General features: G+C 45.6%; 1 protein-coding gene and 1 long non-coding RNA gene across 21 annotated transcripts in view; one reads left to right on the top strand and one right to left on the bottom strand.

Moving 5' to 3' along the window:
• The window catches only part of TMEM108 (transmembrane protein 108), a 235736-nt gene extending 223511 nt beyond the window's left edge, over positions 1-12225 (top strand). For 6 of the 8 annotated variants that reach the window (XM_085226471.1, XM_010712935.4, XM_085226472.1 and 3 more), the window contains 3 exons: positions 1942-3054; positions 10249-10403; positions 11880-12225. In XM_085226471.1, the coding sequence (XP_085082597.1) occupies positions 1942-3054; positions 10249-10403; positions 11880-12002 (1391 nt within the window). In that variant the 3' untranslated portion in view covers positions 12003-12225. Of the gene's footprint in view, positions 1-1941; positions 3055-7441; positions 7569-10248; positions 10404-11879 lie in introns of those variants that run through there. The other 2 variants (XM_085226475.1, XM_085226476.1) reach the window with 2 other exon arrangements.
• The window catches only part of LOC104911546 (uncharacterized), a 67831-nt gene that overhangs the window by 34634 nt on the left and 19184 nt on the right, over positions 1-14013 (bottom strand). For 9 of the 13 annotated variants that reach the window (XR_014883991.1, XR_014883987.1, XR_014883986.1 and 6 more), the window contains exons 2-3: positions 4123-7598; positions 3632-3756 (exon numbers count right to left, since the gene is read on the bottom strand). This is a non-coding gene — a long non-coding RNA (uncharacterized LOC104911546). The remainder of the gene's footprint in view (positions 1-3631; positions 3757-4122; positions 7599-14013) is intronic. The other 4 variants (XR_014883985.1, XR_014883988.1, XR_014883984.1 and 1 more) reach the window with 4 other exon arrangements.

Below are 14013 nucleotides of genomic sequence, written 5' to 3' on the forward strand. Positions count from 1 at the left end.
AGAGTGATGCTCCACGAATACACCGCGATCTGATCTTTGGGTTGCACTTTAATGTACAGAATATGTTTTTCTCCTTGACTAGGTGTTCTTTTAAGAGCCTGTCTGTGGCAGGCTAGGAATTTTGAAGCAGTATCCCTAAGGATCACTTACTCGACAGGCATTTATTTCAGAAATAAAAAAATATGTGCTAATTTTAGCATCAGGTATTGGGAAAGTGCACTGCTTGTAAGTGGCTCTCAGTGCACTATTGAGTCAGTGTTCAGTGTTTCTTGAAGTGTTCAGATCTTCAGGATGCCCTGCAAAGGAGTGGGAGGCAACTGTGGCAAGGTGAGGTGAATTTTGGTGGTTGTAGAGCTCTGTGCTGTTCTGCTTCAGAAATGATGGTTGGCGATCAAAGCATCGCTCTTAGCTGGATGAGAGGGATAAGTACTGCTCCTTTGGTGAGTTTCTGCTACGTGTATTGAATTGGAATAAACACATTTCATAGCATTTGCCTCTGGCTAAGTCTTCAGACCCAGTGGGCACCTAATCAGAGAGACTGTCCCATTCCCGTTTCCAATTTTCTGCTGGTGCCCACCTCAGATATTCCCTTGTAGGGTAGAAGTAAATGGCATATCAACACTGACAGAGAGAGCTGGCAAACCTGGAGGCACAGAGGATGGGGAATGTGCAGGCAGGCACTCTACAGTCTTGTCTGGAAGGTCCTTGCCCTGCTTACGGTCCTGCAGTTCTGATGAACTTATCTCCCTGTTTTTTTAAGACAGTTATGACGTCTTTCCCCTTGAGATCCTGGGCTGAAATTCACACTAGCAGTGTGCTAATGGTGCCATCTGATGATGCTCAGTGGACTGTGCAAAACAGACTCATCCCTTGTGCTTCCTAGTGGGCAGAGGTCCGCATTACACTTGGCAGCTTCCACATATGGAAATGGTGATGTGATTGATGTGGTCCCTGCAGGTCACACTAACTTAGGGCTTATTAGCCCTGCGTCCTGGAGAGGCTTATGCTATTGCAGCTGCCCATGTCCATTAACTGGACTCTGAATAAATGTAAGAATTGATGTTCCCAGTGGCGTGAATCTGGCACCTCATGAAACAATGTGCCCTAAAGAGGGAGGTGGGAGGCAAATCTCACAGAATCAAATACCACAGCAGTTATAAGTATAGAACAGGACCCAAACAAAAATTTCTGCGTGACTATCTGTGTAGGGGCAGTTGTATTAGATGGTTAGATCCTCAGTAATCACATGGCTTTTTAAAATGTCTTTGTTAGTTACATTTTCTTGTTTATTTTTGACATTTGTGAATTTTCCACATCTCATACTTTGAGATAAGAGATGAGATTTCCCAAGTTCCTAAGTAAAGAGTGCATCATAAGCTAGGAAGTCCACTCATCGCATATCCCTTCTTGACCTAATTTTCAGTGAGGGCTAAGCAGCTGCTCTCTCAAAAACAGATTGCGTAATGGCATCCAAGACTGGAGGCAGCCAACTTTAGGATTTTGCAGCCAAAATAATGAGCAGACTAAGGTTCCCTATGATGATATAGCCATTCATCTGGAGGTCTTTGGCCAAAACAAAAATGAAAATATCTTTTGTTTCTACCACTGAAGAGTAGGATGCTTTGTATCTTCTTCATGGGCGTTGCCTACAGCTATGTATGATTTAAAATACCCACATGGCAAGCCCCTTTCTCCCTTCACCACAGAGATTCTGTGCAGCCTTCTCCTTCCCATCTCACTACTCCCAAACAGCCACTGCAGATCCTATTTCTCTTCCAATTCCCAGAGGCACTAACTCCTCTTTTCCAGGGCACAAGGAAGGTAGGCTTTCCTGCCAGCTTGACTCTTATCTGGGAGGAGCAAAGCACAAGCACACAGCCATGCTGTCCTCCATCTTCTTGTCCCTCCCCTGTGTCTCACCCTTTCTGTTTCTTCCTCCAGGTGTACTACTGATCTTGGCACTGACGGAAGAGCTGGTGTTTCCTGTTCAGGTACTGTCTCCTGCTGTATCCTCCTCTCAGGGCCTCCTGATGGACACTACCACTGTCACAGCCATGGGAACGACGCCTCGCCACACGGACCACCACACGGCAGAGCCCGTCCCCACCTCCGCTCGCGCCGTCCCCCATCCTGTCAGCCTGGCAGGCAGTGATGTTTCCACTGCTCAAACGCAGGCGAGCAGCCCTCGTGTTGGCGAAAAGGAAACGTATCATTTGCATAACCAGAGTGCTTTGTACTCAGGACAGACTCGCCCCAAAGGGAAAATATTCCAGATTTTCAAAGGCAACTTCACAGAGTCTTCCGAACCTTACCTAAAGACAACCCTGCACTCTCCCTTCCCTACCCTGAGGAGCCCTTTCACAGACCATCCCTTTCAGTCCCAGACTGCAACCTCCAGTGACCCCAATGGCACAGGGTTGGCCAGAACTACACCCTCAGACCTTTCTCCCCACCCTGACACCTCGGGAAGCCTTAGGGAAGCAGAGCAAGGGAACGGGGCCGAGCAAGTTGTGCAGAAAGCAGACTTTGCCACTACAACTGCTGGACCATCAACTGATCCCGAAGCAGTGTCGGTGCCTTTTAAATCCACCCACTATGGTGTATGGGATATGCTGAGTAAAAATAATTCTTGGGTAACCTTGAATCTCAGTACAAATGTCCCCTTGTTTGCTGGCCCTGGAACTGCACCAGCAGCAGCCGGTCACTCGGTCCAGCCCAGCTTTGATGTCAACATCTCCTCCCTGGTAGTGGGGGACCTCGAGGGCACTGCTCCAACACAGCAGGGCCTGGTGACAAACACGACTTCACTGGGCAGCACTGTCTCCACCATGCCTGCCACGGGGTTGTCCAGCTCCATGTCCACTACTGGTTCTACCGCGACTGGAAACTTCCTCAACAGGCTGGTTCCTGCCGGGACCTGGAAACCTGGGGTGCAAGGAAATATCTCCCATGTCACTGAGGGAGACAAGCCCCAGCACAGAGCTACCATCTGTCTCAGCAAGATGGACATTGCCTGGATCATTCTGGCCATCAGCGTACCAATATCCTCATGTTGTAAGTTAATTGCTGCTTTATTTCTCTTTCTTTCTCACATTCCTTAGAATTCAGGTTTCAAGACATTCATGGTGTAGTTGAAGAGCCAACAGTGTCAGGATAGATTGAGATAGATGAGAAGAAGTCACCAAACTTGTAACTAACTTGTTCACTGAGCAAAGTGCATGTGGAGAGCAGCTCCAAGTGCAGGAGTATAATGCTTGCACTCAAAGCATACTTTCTGTGATGCTGTTAGAAATCACATAGCCTTTGGGGGCTCTCCACTTGAGGGTATAAGGTAATGGCTGAACAACTTAGAAGGCAAAGCAGTTTTACTTCAAAATGTTTGAGTTGGTAACTAAAAATCGTGCAACTGTTTGATTTATTGAGTGCTATATTCTGCCCAGGAACTGGTTTTTAAAAGCCCGCTGCTAACGCAAAGATGAATGATCATTACAATGACTGGTACCTTAGGGAACTACAGCTTTACCTGTGCAATAAAATATTTAATTGCAAGCAGTTTGTGAGCCATCAGTTTTAAAGTTACATCATTCTGATAACCAATTTCTTATTTCCCTCCATTTTAATTCTGTCTGACCTGGAACTGCCTCAGCAGCAGGAAGAGTTTGAAGTATTGGCTTCCAGAATACAGGAATTAGACACCTGAGGGACCAGCATCAGTTAGTTTCCAAAGCTGGCTTAGGGTCTCATCATTTGACTCCACTGCAAAAAAAAAAAAAAAAAAAAAAGTTGTTGAACAGTGTGAAAGCTTGAGTGGGCACTGTTGTGTCCCCTGCTTAGCAAAGTTGTTTCAGCAATGTAGGACAATATAGTCTTTGGTATTTCACTCTTTGGAGCCAAGGAAAAGCCACTCAGTGTGCTATGGGATGTGGTTACACTGATCTGTTTGGAGAAGCATTTCCCAGCCTTCATTGCCTGTGGAAAAATGAAGGGGTAGCTGCCAGTAATACTGGATATTAATCCTGTTATTTACAGCTATGAGTGGTGCTGAGGACACGGTTAAATGTGTTGACTGAATCAGTCTTACTCAGAGCGTTCTCCTTTACAAAGGGGTAGTGCTGTCCTCACCTGGCACCTCTCTAAGCCACTTGCAGGTTGCTCATGTGGTCAAAAATATTCACTTTGCTCTTTGTGCACAGCGTGGGCTGAGTCAGCTCCCAGCAGGTCAGTAAGCACAAGATCTGGAGCAGACGAGCTGCAGGGTGCACACCTGGAAAGGAAGCAGGACCAATACTCTTGGCAGCTAAGAATTATTGGATTGGTTCAGCATATCTGTTAAGCTTGTGCCCCTGGGGCCATCAGTCCTGCTATTGCCAACGCAGTTAAAACCACTGGTCAAAAGAAGGCTTAAATCTAAAAGATTGACAATCAAAACAAAGTTAAACAAAAGCACAAGTATGCACAAGCATGTATGCTTCTATGAAAGATGGAGAGGAGAAAGTGGGTTATAGCAAGTACAGCATGAAAATAAGAAGCAGTATTTGATGACCTAATGAATAGTGCTTTGTCTATCAATCACTAGAGATAGAGGGTAAATAAATTCTTCCCTTCACTATGTTTGAGGCCAGTATTGAAAAAGAAAGCTGATCTGAGTAGAGTGCATTCAAGTGCAGAATGCAACCTGTAATGCCATGCAGCACAGGCAGAGGAAGCATGACCAATGTGCCCAGTGGTGTATGTCCCTTCTTGTATTGTGCCATATATAAGCAAATAACTCAGGTTAGGTAAAATAATACGATTAAGAGCCTTTGGCATGATCTCTAACCTACTGCTCATTATATGGTGAGAACTTTTCTTCTTATCGTATGTGTCATAAATGGTATGTGTTTGTATGGCTGCATCTATCCTCTTTCTTGTACTTGTAAGCTATAGTTTAGAACAGGTAATTGTTGTTTTGTCAGTTACCTATACCAGCTGTAACACAACTGAGTTTTTGCACGATCCAGATACTGAAGTCCTGCTTTCAAGAACAAATTTCTGGGTCTTCAGTGGGACTCACCTTTTAAAATCTGGGGATGCTCAGAGCTAAAATGCATGGTAGACAGGCATGTAAACGTTTTCTGTGGCATACAGTGCACATACAGCATGCAGTGCATAGTGTTCAGCACACGGTGTGCAGCAGTACACAACGAAGGGGACTGCCGCCACCTCCAGGGCACAGAGCTCACAGCCGAAGAAATAGCCATGCTGCGATCGCTCCTCACTTCTGGTTTGCATGCTAAGAGACAGATAAGAGACACAGCCCTTTGGGCTTCGTGTCTTCTTCGAGGAATGGAAGTGGTTTAAGTGAGAGGTCTTCACAGCTGTGGTAAGCATGGGCTGAGAAAACACTGTCCTCCTGCCTTGGGATGCTGCCGAGACGAAGTGTTAAGGGCATCGAGGCCCAGCCCTGTGCTGTTGCATACCAGAGCTGCATTAAGCAGGAACAGCCTCCATAAAGCAGCCTCCTAGTCCTCATGAAGATGCATGGGTTTGAGTCCCACTGAAAAGCCTTCACATTCTAGGCAGATAAGTAATGGCTTGAATAGGAATGAACGTGCCACGTCTGCTGTGTGAATCTGGGGAAATCATCTCACCTTTCAGTACCTCAGTTCTGTGGTATGAATAATGAGAGTAATGTTGCTTGCTCCAGTTGAGGGCTGCAAAACTAAGGATAGCGTATCATTAAGATCCCAGAAAAGCAAAGTGCTGTATTACACTGATACCAGTAATTCCTGCATGTCACAGTTGCAGTTAGTTTCGCAGTGGCCTTCAGACAGCCTTGAACATTCTTCTGCACGTATGTGTGCCCTTGTCTCACATGTGGCTGAAATGCAGAATGAGGCTCCATATGAACTTGTTTTAAATCTCACTGGCATGGTCCTTGGGCTCCCAGAACTTAGAGCTCTGTAATTACAGACTGGCACAATAAAATGTTGAAGAACTGAAACCTGTAAATCAGATGCACAGAAGTCAATTCAGTCCGTCAGTTCTGCTGATGTGAGAAAACACAAGGGAAAGGCTGAGCCTCAAATGGAAGTGTCAGCAGAACTCAAAGAATAGATGAAGATCTGCCTTGAACCTAACCCTGTGCAGTCACATTTCACACACTGTGACACTTTCCAAAACCATCTCACCCACTTTCTCAGTCACTAAAACTGCAAATGTTTGCTTCCTCGGTCTGAGGAATGATTCCAAGCACTGAGTCTCCTCCTCAAGGATGAGTTCTGACCCAGCCTGAGAGGACCCCCTGTTTCCAGGTGGTCAGTAACAAAACCCATTGGGATACCTGCAACACAGTTGAGGTTGTAGTGCTGTAAACAGCCCAAATGACAGGCACACTTTTACAGAGGTGCTTAATGATGGGCAGTTAAGATACAGTCACAGTAAATGAGAAAAAAGGAAGAAAATCTGGATAAAATGCTATTTTAGCTATCAAGGTGATGGTTCTCCACAAGCTGTGTTTATCAATGATCTACAGACACAGGGAGAAAAAAAACTAACATCCCACAGTCTGAATATTTCCTGAATTTTAACTTTCAGCATTCAAGTGTGTTTAATGTGGAGCCAGAGAGTATGTGGAGGGGGTATGTAGCTATATAGGAATGGTAACATGTTTATGTGAGTTGAAAGAACAGACACGAGGCTATCAGATAACTGTAGGCAGTTAGCATGATTTCCTTGTGATGCCTTTATGAAGCCAGTATTGAACATGGTGTATAATCCTAGTTTATGTTTAAAAGATAAAACAAAATAAAATTGAAGTTTAGAAAGGAGCCACATGAATGATTTGGGAGCTGAGAAATTTAACATAACTCCACTTGTGAAATTACACTGTCCAGGCAAAGGCTGAAGCCCACAGGTTTGAGATGTTGCCCACGCGTTTGAGACATTGCTGATGGCATAGTGGAGGCTTTTAATAAAACAAAAAAGGCAAAAGGAGACTGAGAAAGTGGAGCTGAAGCTGGAGGAGCTCAGCCTACAAGGGAAATGTAAGCACATTTCCATGATGGTTATTAAGTATTGAACAAACTTACTGGGAATGTGCTGGAAATGCAGTCACTCCAGATCCTTAAACCAAGTGGGGTGTTTTCCTGCATCGTGTTTTGTATCTGAAATACAGCTTATGGGCAGGAGACCAAAGTTACCAGGCAAAGGTCTCCTGGTGTGCAGGTGTTGTGCAGGTGAGAGTAGGTGATTGGTGTGCTTCCACCAGCCTGGAAACCTATAACAGTGTGAGAATCCCATTTCTCCTGTTTGTGGGATACATCATGTCCTGTGTCGGAGGTAAGGGATCAGATAGTGCTGACACGATTTGCTCTAGGACAAGATAGAAGCTGGTGTCAGAGCTGGAGTGCATCAGCAACTCTCAGCCCCTGAATGTGCATGTTGACATTTCTCTCTCCAGAACAGAAGTGGGTCAATGGACACATATTCACAATGCTTCCGAGCTCTCTGAACAAAATTCCTCACGTTTCCTAAAGGTATAGTAATCATTGTACAGGAAGCTTCAGGCTGATCCAGGGACATCACTGAGGTGTCGTTCTCGTGACACCTGGGATTAACTGCAAAATGGAGCAGCCAAAGCAAAAAGTCAGTACAGCTTCCCTGACCCCAGGAAGGATTCAGGTGAGTGTCAGAACACCAAAGTTAGCTTTCTGTGCCCGAAGAGCATCATTCCCTCGTTGAAAATGCAGCACTGAACAGCAGCACTTTCTCATCTTTACAGGGGAATATCGTAACAGGGACGATAGGAGGGGAATTGCAGCTAACCTTCCTCTTCCAGCTCCCTTGTATTGTTACTGCCGTTTTTCCATTCCAAACCATCTTTCTGTGTGTCATCCACTTAGCATGTCCTCGCTGACCATCACAACTACCTGCCTGGAAAGAGGTTTTCTACAATAGACATAATACTAATCATGGGACTGAGTAGATATCCAAGAATATAGATGAACTGTACCCCATTCCTATTTTTGTTCTAAGAGCTACATTAGATTCACTAAAATCAGCTGTAAAAAGGTTGGTTCATTTGAGAGAAAGAGGAGCACCCCTCTTCAAGCCCTGCTGTCCTGCTGTCCTTTCTCTCCCTCTTAAACCCAGTCTCCTCTGCTTTGAAGCAGCTTAGGCAGACAGCCTTCTGCTAAAATATGGTAGATTTGAGGAAGTTTAGGAACTCATTTTCTACAGCCTTTCATCCATTTGCTTGTTTGTGCACTGAGGCTGGAGGCCAAAAGCATAATTAAGGGCACAGTTGCTATATGACAAACACATCTTCACACGGCAAGGCCATTTCCTGCTGGAAGGAGCAGAAACCTCCCTCAACTTAATGTCATTGGCTTTGCAGCTCCTAAAACCTAAATCCAATCCTTCCCGTCAGCAGCCACAATATTTTATAAGCTGTAAAACTTTGAGTTTTCAAAATATTTGCACGGAGAGTGCTTTCCTGGGGCTCTTATCTCCTCAGGCAACTTCGGAATAGCGGTGTGCCTCGGAGAGCACTGGGAGGACGAAATGTACGTCCCACTTCACTTTCTCATCCTAACAAGCCTTCAGGCTAGGCTGGGACTCGGAGCAGCCTCCTGGGCCCCAGCAAAGCATGGGGTGAAAATGCAGCCCTTGGGGAGGTCGAGCATTTCCCCAGGCAGAGAGCAGTGCTGCTGGCAAGGATGGGGCTGCCTGCACAGGGGCTCAGCAGCACCAGTGGCTGACTGTTACCCAGACTGGATAATAGTAAGTTTGATAATAGCCACCTTTTTTTTAATTGTGCAGGAGATTTTTCCATTAGTTTTGTAAGATGATTTATAGCATAAGCTCACCTTTCCCTTTGAATGAGACATGAACTGCCTGACTCAAACCTATTACCATTTTTTCTTAGTAGCTTATTCTTTTGTTTTAAACAGAGCTCTGGCCTTGCACTTTCGCATTGCCATTTTATGTGAATAGATGGGAGATGAAATTAGATCCATGGCATATGGGTAGCTGCGATGTTTGTCAAAACGTACTAGGCAGTTCTGACCTCTCTGCAGTCTTTTCTTTCCCCAGGCTATAATTCTAATAAATAATTTTAGCTGTAGCTGAGAAAATAATTTATTTTCCTGCTTCATTAATATTTTCTCCTTTTCTATCATGAGAGGTTTAGAAATTATGGAGTGAATTTACAGCAGGGCTTCCCTATTTCACAGGTACAAATCAAAGTGAGTATGCACCCAGCTACCTGTCTGTCTGTACAAATCAGGTAGATTACAAGCCCAAAAGTTCAATTTGTTCCACAGGTGTAGAATAAGCACACCGAGCTTTGCGTTACTCCTCCGAATAAACCCTTGTATGCACCTAAATTCTGCCTGAGCAAGGGCCAGTGGGAGCAGTAAGTTTGTTACAGTGGGTTTGCCCCGCTCTCATAAAATCGCTGAGATTACAAAACTGAATTGCAACAGAGATTATCAAAATGAGAGCAATTCCAGAAAGCAGACTCTGGCACCACTGCTGCCATTCAGATGTAGACAGGCAGGAAAATCCCAGTTCTGGTTGGCTTGGGCCAGGGCTATTCTGGAAATGCAGGTGCCAGAGGGGATCCCCAACCCTCCTCAGTTGCTGTCTCATCCTGTACAGGATCTTCTCTGTTCCCATGGTGGTCTCTGTTTTGGAGCATGGTCACATGCTTCCATGTTCCACGTGAGGTACTGGGGCAGGGATCAGCCGCAGGGGCTTTGGATGTCGAGGACATACAACTACATGCATTTGTGAATTTGGTATTTGAGCCAAATACCAGTGTCTGTCACTGCCTTCTGCTCACAACTGCAGAGTCTAAACATGCCAGAAACAGAAGACATCCATGCAAAGGTATCATTTGCAGTCCCCGTGGAGTGTCCTCTGTCTGAGAGGGTCTGTCAGTCCATGGTTAGGTGTTAAAATGCCATCCATTACAACACCAGAGCTTCTTCATTAGCCAGGCAGCCACATCAGAAGGTTTACAAACTCACGTCAAGAAGAAAGTGAAAACTACATAACCTGCCAAGCCCAAAGTCTCATCTTCTTGGGCCAGATCCTGACTTAACTGTGTGGTTTCTGTTAGACGGGAGCTGGATCTAACTGAGGGCGAACTGTATGAATGAAGGTCACCAGCTCTCTTCTTAAGTAGCTTTAAGCCATATCCCTACTACTGATGAGTCCTTCTTGAAAGGAAATAACCAATTTTTTATATGTTTCTGTTGACAGCAGTTCTGCTGACAGTCTGCTGCATGAGGAGAAAGAAAAAGACATCCAACCCGGAAAACAATCTGAGCTATTGGAATAATGCTATTACCATGGACTACTTCAACAGGCATGCTGTGGAGTTACCGAGAGAGATCCAGTCCCTGGAAACATCAGAGGTACCTCACTTGCATAACTAGTGCTTGAAAAGTGTAACTGAAGCCATACTGGGAGACAAGGAGAGGAAGTCATATTAATAAAGCCTTGAAAACAACTGTTTACGAGGGCGGATAGCAATAGGGCAAGGGGGAATGGTTTTAAACTGAGACAAGGGAGGTTTAGGTTAGATACTAGGAGGAAGTTTTTCACACAGAGGGTGGTGAAGCACTGGAACAGGTTGCCCAAGGAGGCTGTGGATGCCCCATCCCTGGAGGCATTCAAGGCCAGGCTGGATGTGGCTCTGGGCAGCCTGGTCTGGTGGTTGGTGACCCTGCACATAGCAGAGGGTTGGAACTAGATGAGCATTGTGGTCCTTTTCAACCCAGGCCACTCAATGATTCTATGACTCTATGAAATCTCCATGCATATTCAGGGAAACAGTTTTTCAAAAAGCTTCAACCTCTCTCCAACAAGTCTATCATAAGATGCAATAAACAATAATAAATAAGCCTATAGTTTTTCAAGTACCAGTTCAGAGAGTGAGTCCTCCAGTGCATTAGTGATCCAAACATCAGCATATGGGAGTGTATAGGGCTGGCACACACTCCTCAGCCTTTCCTGAAGGGCTTTTTCTGGTTCACTAGTAGTATTCCTGTATGGGCAGGTGATCTTACTGATGGAAATACTAGCTGGCCTCGGAGTCAGAAAAGAATAATTTAGCTTAGTTCAAAGGTATTTAAAACTTAGAACCAGTGAAGAGTTTGAGCTTATGCTGAAGTGATTTTCAAGAGATAGCTGGCTAACTAACTCACTGAACTGAAATAAAAAAGTGTTCAGAAAGAAACCTCTGAGATGTGACAAGGTAAGCACTCACAATCATTTCATCAATGGCACTTTGCTGGCAATCATGGAGCTCTCTCTAAAGCAGGATTCTGGTCTAGACTTAGCAAGCAGCAGCTTTCACATGATAGGACCATTCACATGGCCTCCAGAAGTGCCATGTGAGTCATTTTAAACTGATTGGAATGCTACTGGACTGGTAGCTTCCAGCCATCTATTTGGTTGTCTGACCTCAAAAAGTAGTGCAAATGCATCTTTCACTAGTTAAGCCTTGCTGTCAGATGGGAATACGTTATGAAAGTGAAAAAAAAGAAAAGTGGAAGGTCAAACAGTGGTTTGGTGTGTCTGATTTCTGGGTCCCCTTACTGAGAAAAAAATCAGCCTGATTATCAGCAGAATTGAGGATTATCAGAGAAAAGAGGATTATCAGAGCAGTGAGTGCTTATCTTCACGCACGGCTCCCACTGCCTGCAGAACTGGCTCTCTGAGCTTAGATCTCCTTTTGGAGCCCCCCACAGTTCAGGCATTTTCTGTGAGATGGGACCAAGTGCCCCAAGACAGATGGAACAGCCCTTTTCTCACGCCTCTGGGCTGCTGTGTGTGCTCTGGAGGGCGATGGTGCGACACGCTCATGCTGCTCTCTGCCCTTCTCCTAGGACCACCTCTCCGAGCCACGCTCCCCTGCCAACGGCGACTACCGCGACAGCGGGATGGTCCTCGTGAACCCCTTCTGTCAGGAAACGCTGTTTGTGGGCCACGAGCAAGTCTCTGAGATATGACCCCGTGGCTGCCCTCCTCCTGCAGTTTCATCTCTACTGTCTCCAAATTATAAATAAATATATATATTATAAATATAACCTTTGTGTAACCCTGAATTACAAGAAATGTTTTCAGCTTTTTTTTTTTTTCCCTCAGAATTGTCAACCCCTTTTTTATAAGTGTGGTAAAACTTTACAGAACAAACTGTGGCTTTATAAAATAAAGGTATTTCTAAGCAAAACACTTGTCGGATTGACTGCTTTCTTCCCTGTCCTTTACAACCTGTTGCTAAATCTACTTGGCCTGAAAGAACACTGCGTAAAGCTGGTTCTGATGCAGGCAGTGTGTTTGCTACAGCATCCTGCAATGCTTTCAGAGCAATCTGAAGTTATGTGATGTCTCTCAACCTGGCTGTGTGTTCCTGCTTGGTGACCTCCATACATTATAGTGCCAGCTGGCTTAGGTCACTCCTTCAGGTTGCCAGGCTGGGATATAGGCAGAGCAGGACCAGTCTGGTCTCCAGTAGCAGTCCAGGTGGCTCACATGCCTGTCATGCATCCTGTGCGTGGCTCCAGTTCTGCCTGTGCACCCAATGGGATGAGTCAGAGTCTGAATCCCACTGGGGTCTGCAAACTCAGCAGGGAGAGAGCAGGAAAGCTGGGATAGAGCAGGATGATGAATGAACCTAATACACCCATGAGATCCAGGAGAGGGGCAACCCACCTGGGTAGTAGCATTGCCCAGTGACTTTTTTATGCTATCTCTCTTAGATAAGAAGACTTGAGCTCTAGTTTTAGCTTTGAAAGTGTTTTACAAGAGCAGAGACCAGAATTGCCTTTTTTCCTGAGTAAATGCCCTAACAATTACACTTCGGACATGCAGCTGCTCTTCTCCAGGCCAGTGAGTCCTGAATTACTTCCCACAGAGCAAACAACCTCCAAAGAAGGCAAGTAGAGTGTCCCCTTCATAGGAACAGAAATCTCCGCAGTGTTTTGGAGCAAATTGGCATTTCAGTCCTACCCAGTTAAGCACCAGATTGCAAGCTGTAATAGTAGTGCGGGAATAGGAAAGGTGAATGAACCTTAAATTATGGGTTAGAAATGGGCCGTTACAAGCAGAGGGTAACATGGAATGTGGAATGACTTTGCTAAATCGATGTTCTCTCTTCAAGCAAACCTGAACTGTTACCACGGGACCAATTTTTGTTTTTGCTCTGCAGATTGCCTTTCTCACTTTGCTCAGCAAGTAGAGTGGCTTCTGTCCTTTGAGGCCTCAGCCTTCTCCTTTCCATCTTTGGCCACTGGTCCTTGTAGAGTATTTTCTTCCTTCACTCCTGACTTCATTGAGAGTGGCTATGAGGCAGCACAGAGCTTACCCCATGCTCTGGCTGGCTGCTTTGCACTACCAGCTGCACAGGGTTATCAGTAAAAAGGTACCTCGGGCAAGGCAAGGTCAGAGCAGCATTGCTAACCACATGCCTTGCTGAAGTGAGCCACATCTGGTAACAGAAAAGGGAATTGTAGCTGTGACACATCTGGTCTAGCTGTACCACCTGCCAGCAGAGTCCCAGTGTCTGTGGATCCCCAGAGCAAGCTGGCAGATTGACTATGTGATGGCTGGAATTGCACCAAGATGCAGCTCCCTCAGGGGCAGGAGGCCATAAAAGCATCTTCACCCCTTCTTTCTCCCTGTCCCACACATGCGTTTCTTCTGTGCTGAAGCACAGATGTGAATGTGGGCCCCAGGCTTCCTAAGATAATGCAATTGAAACGTTAGAGATACTGGATGTTTCCACTCAGAATCACAGAGCAATGCAGCACTGCTTCCCTCAGAAGTTGCAGGGCAGGCAGTAAGACAGAGTGTGTGTACAGGGGCAGGCATGAGGGAAGGTGTGGGACAAGCAACAAACAGTGAGGGACCTCCATCAGGAGGTACCTGTGATCCTCCTGATGGAATACCAAGCAGCCCCCTGCAAACTGCTGGCTAGTGACAGAGTAAAGGCTTCCTGAGCATCTTGTAAAGAGCAAAAGC

The sequence above is a fragment of the Meleagris gallopavo genome, chromosome 6, assembly GCF_905368555.1.
Source record: "Meleagris gallopavo chromosome 6, MGAL_WU_HG_1.1, whole genome shotgun sequence".
NCBI lineage: Eukaryota > Metazoa > Chordata > Aves > Galliformes > Phasianidae > Meleagris > Meleagris gallopavo.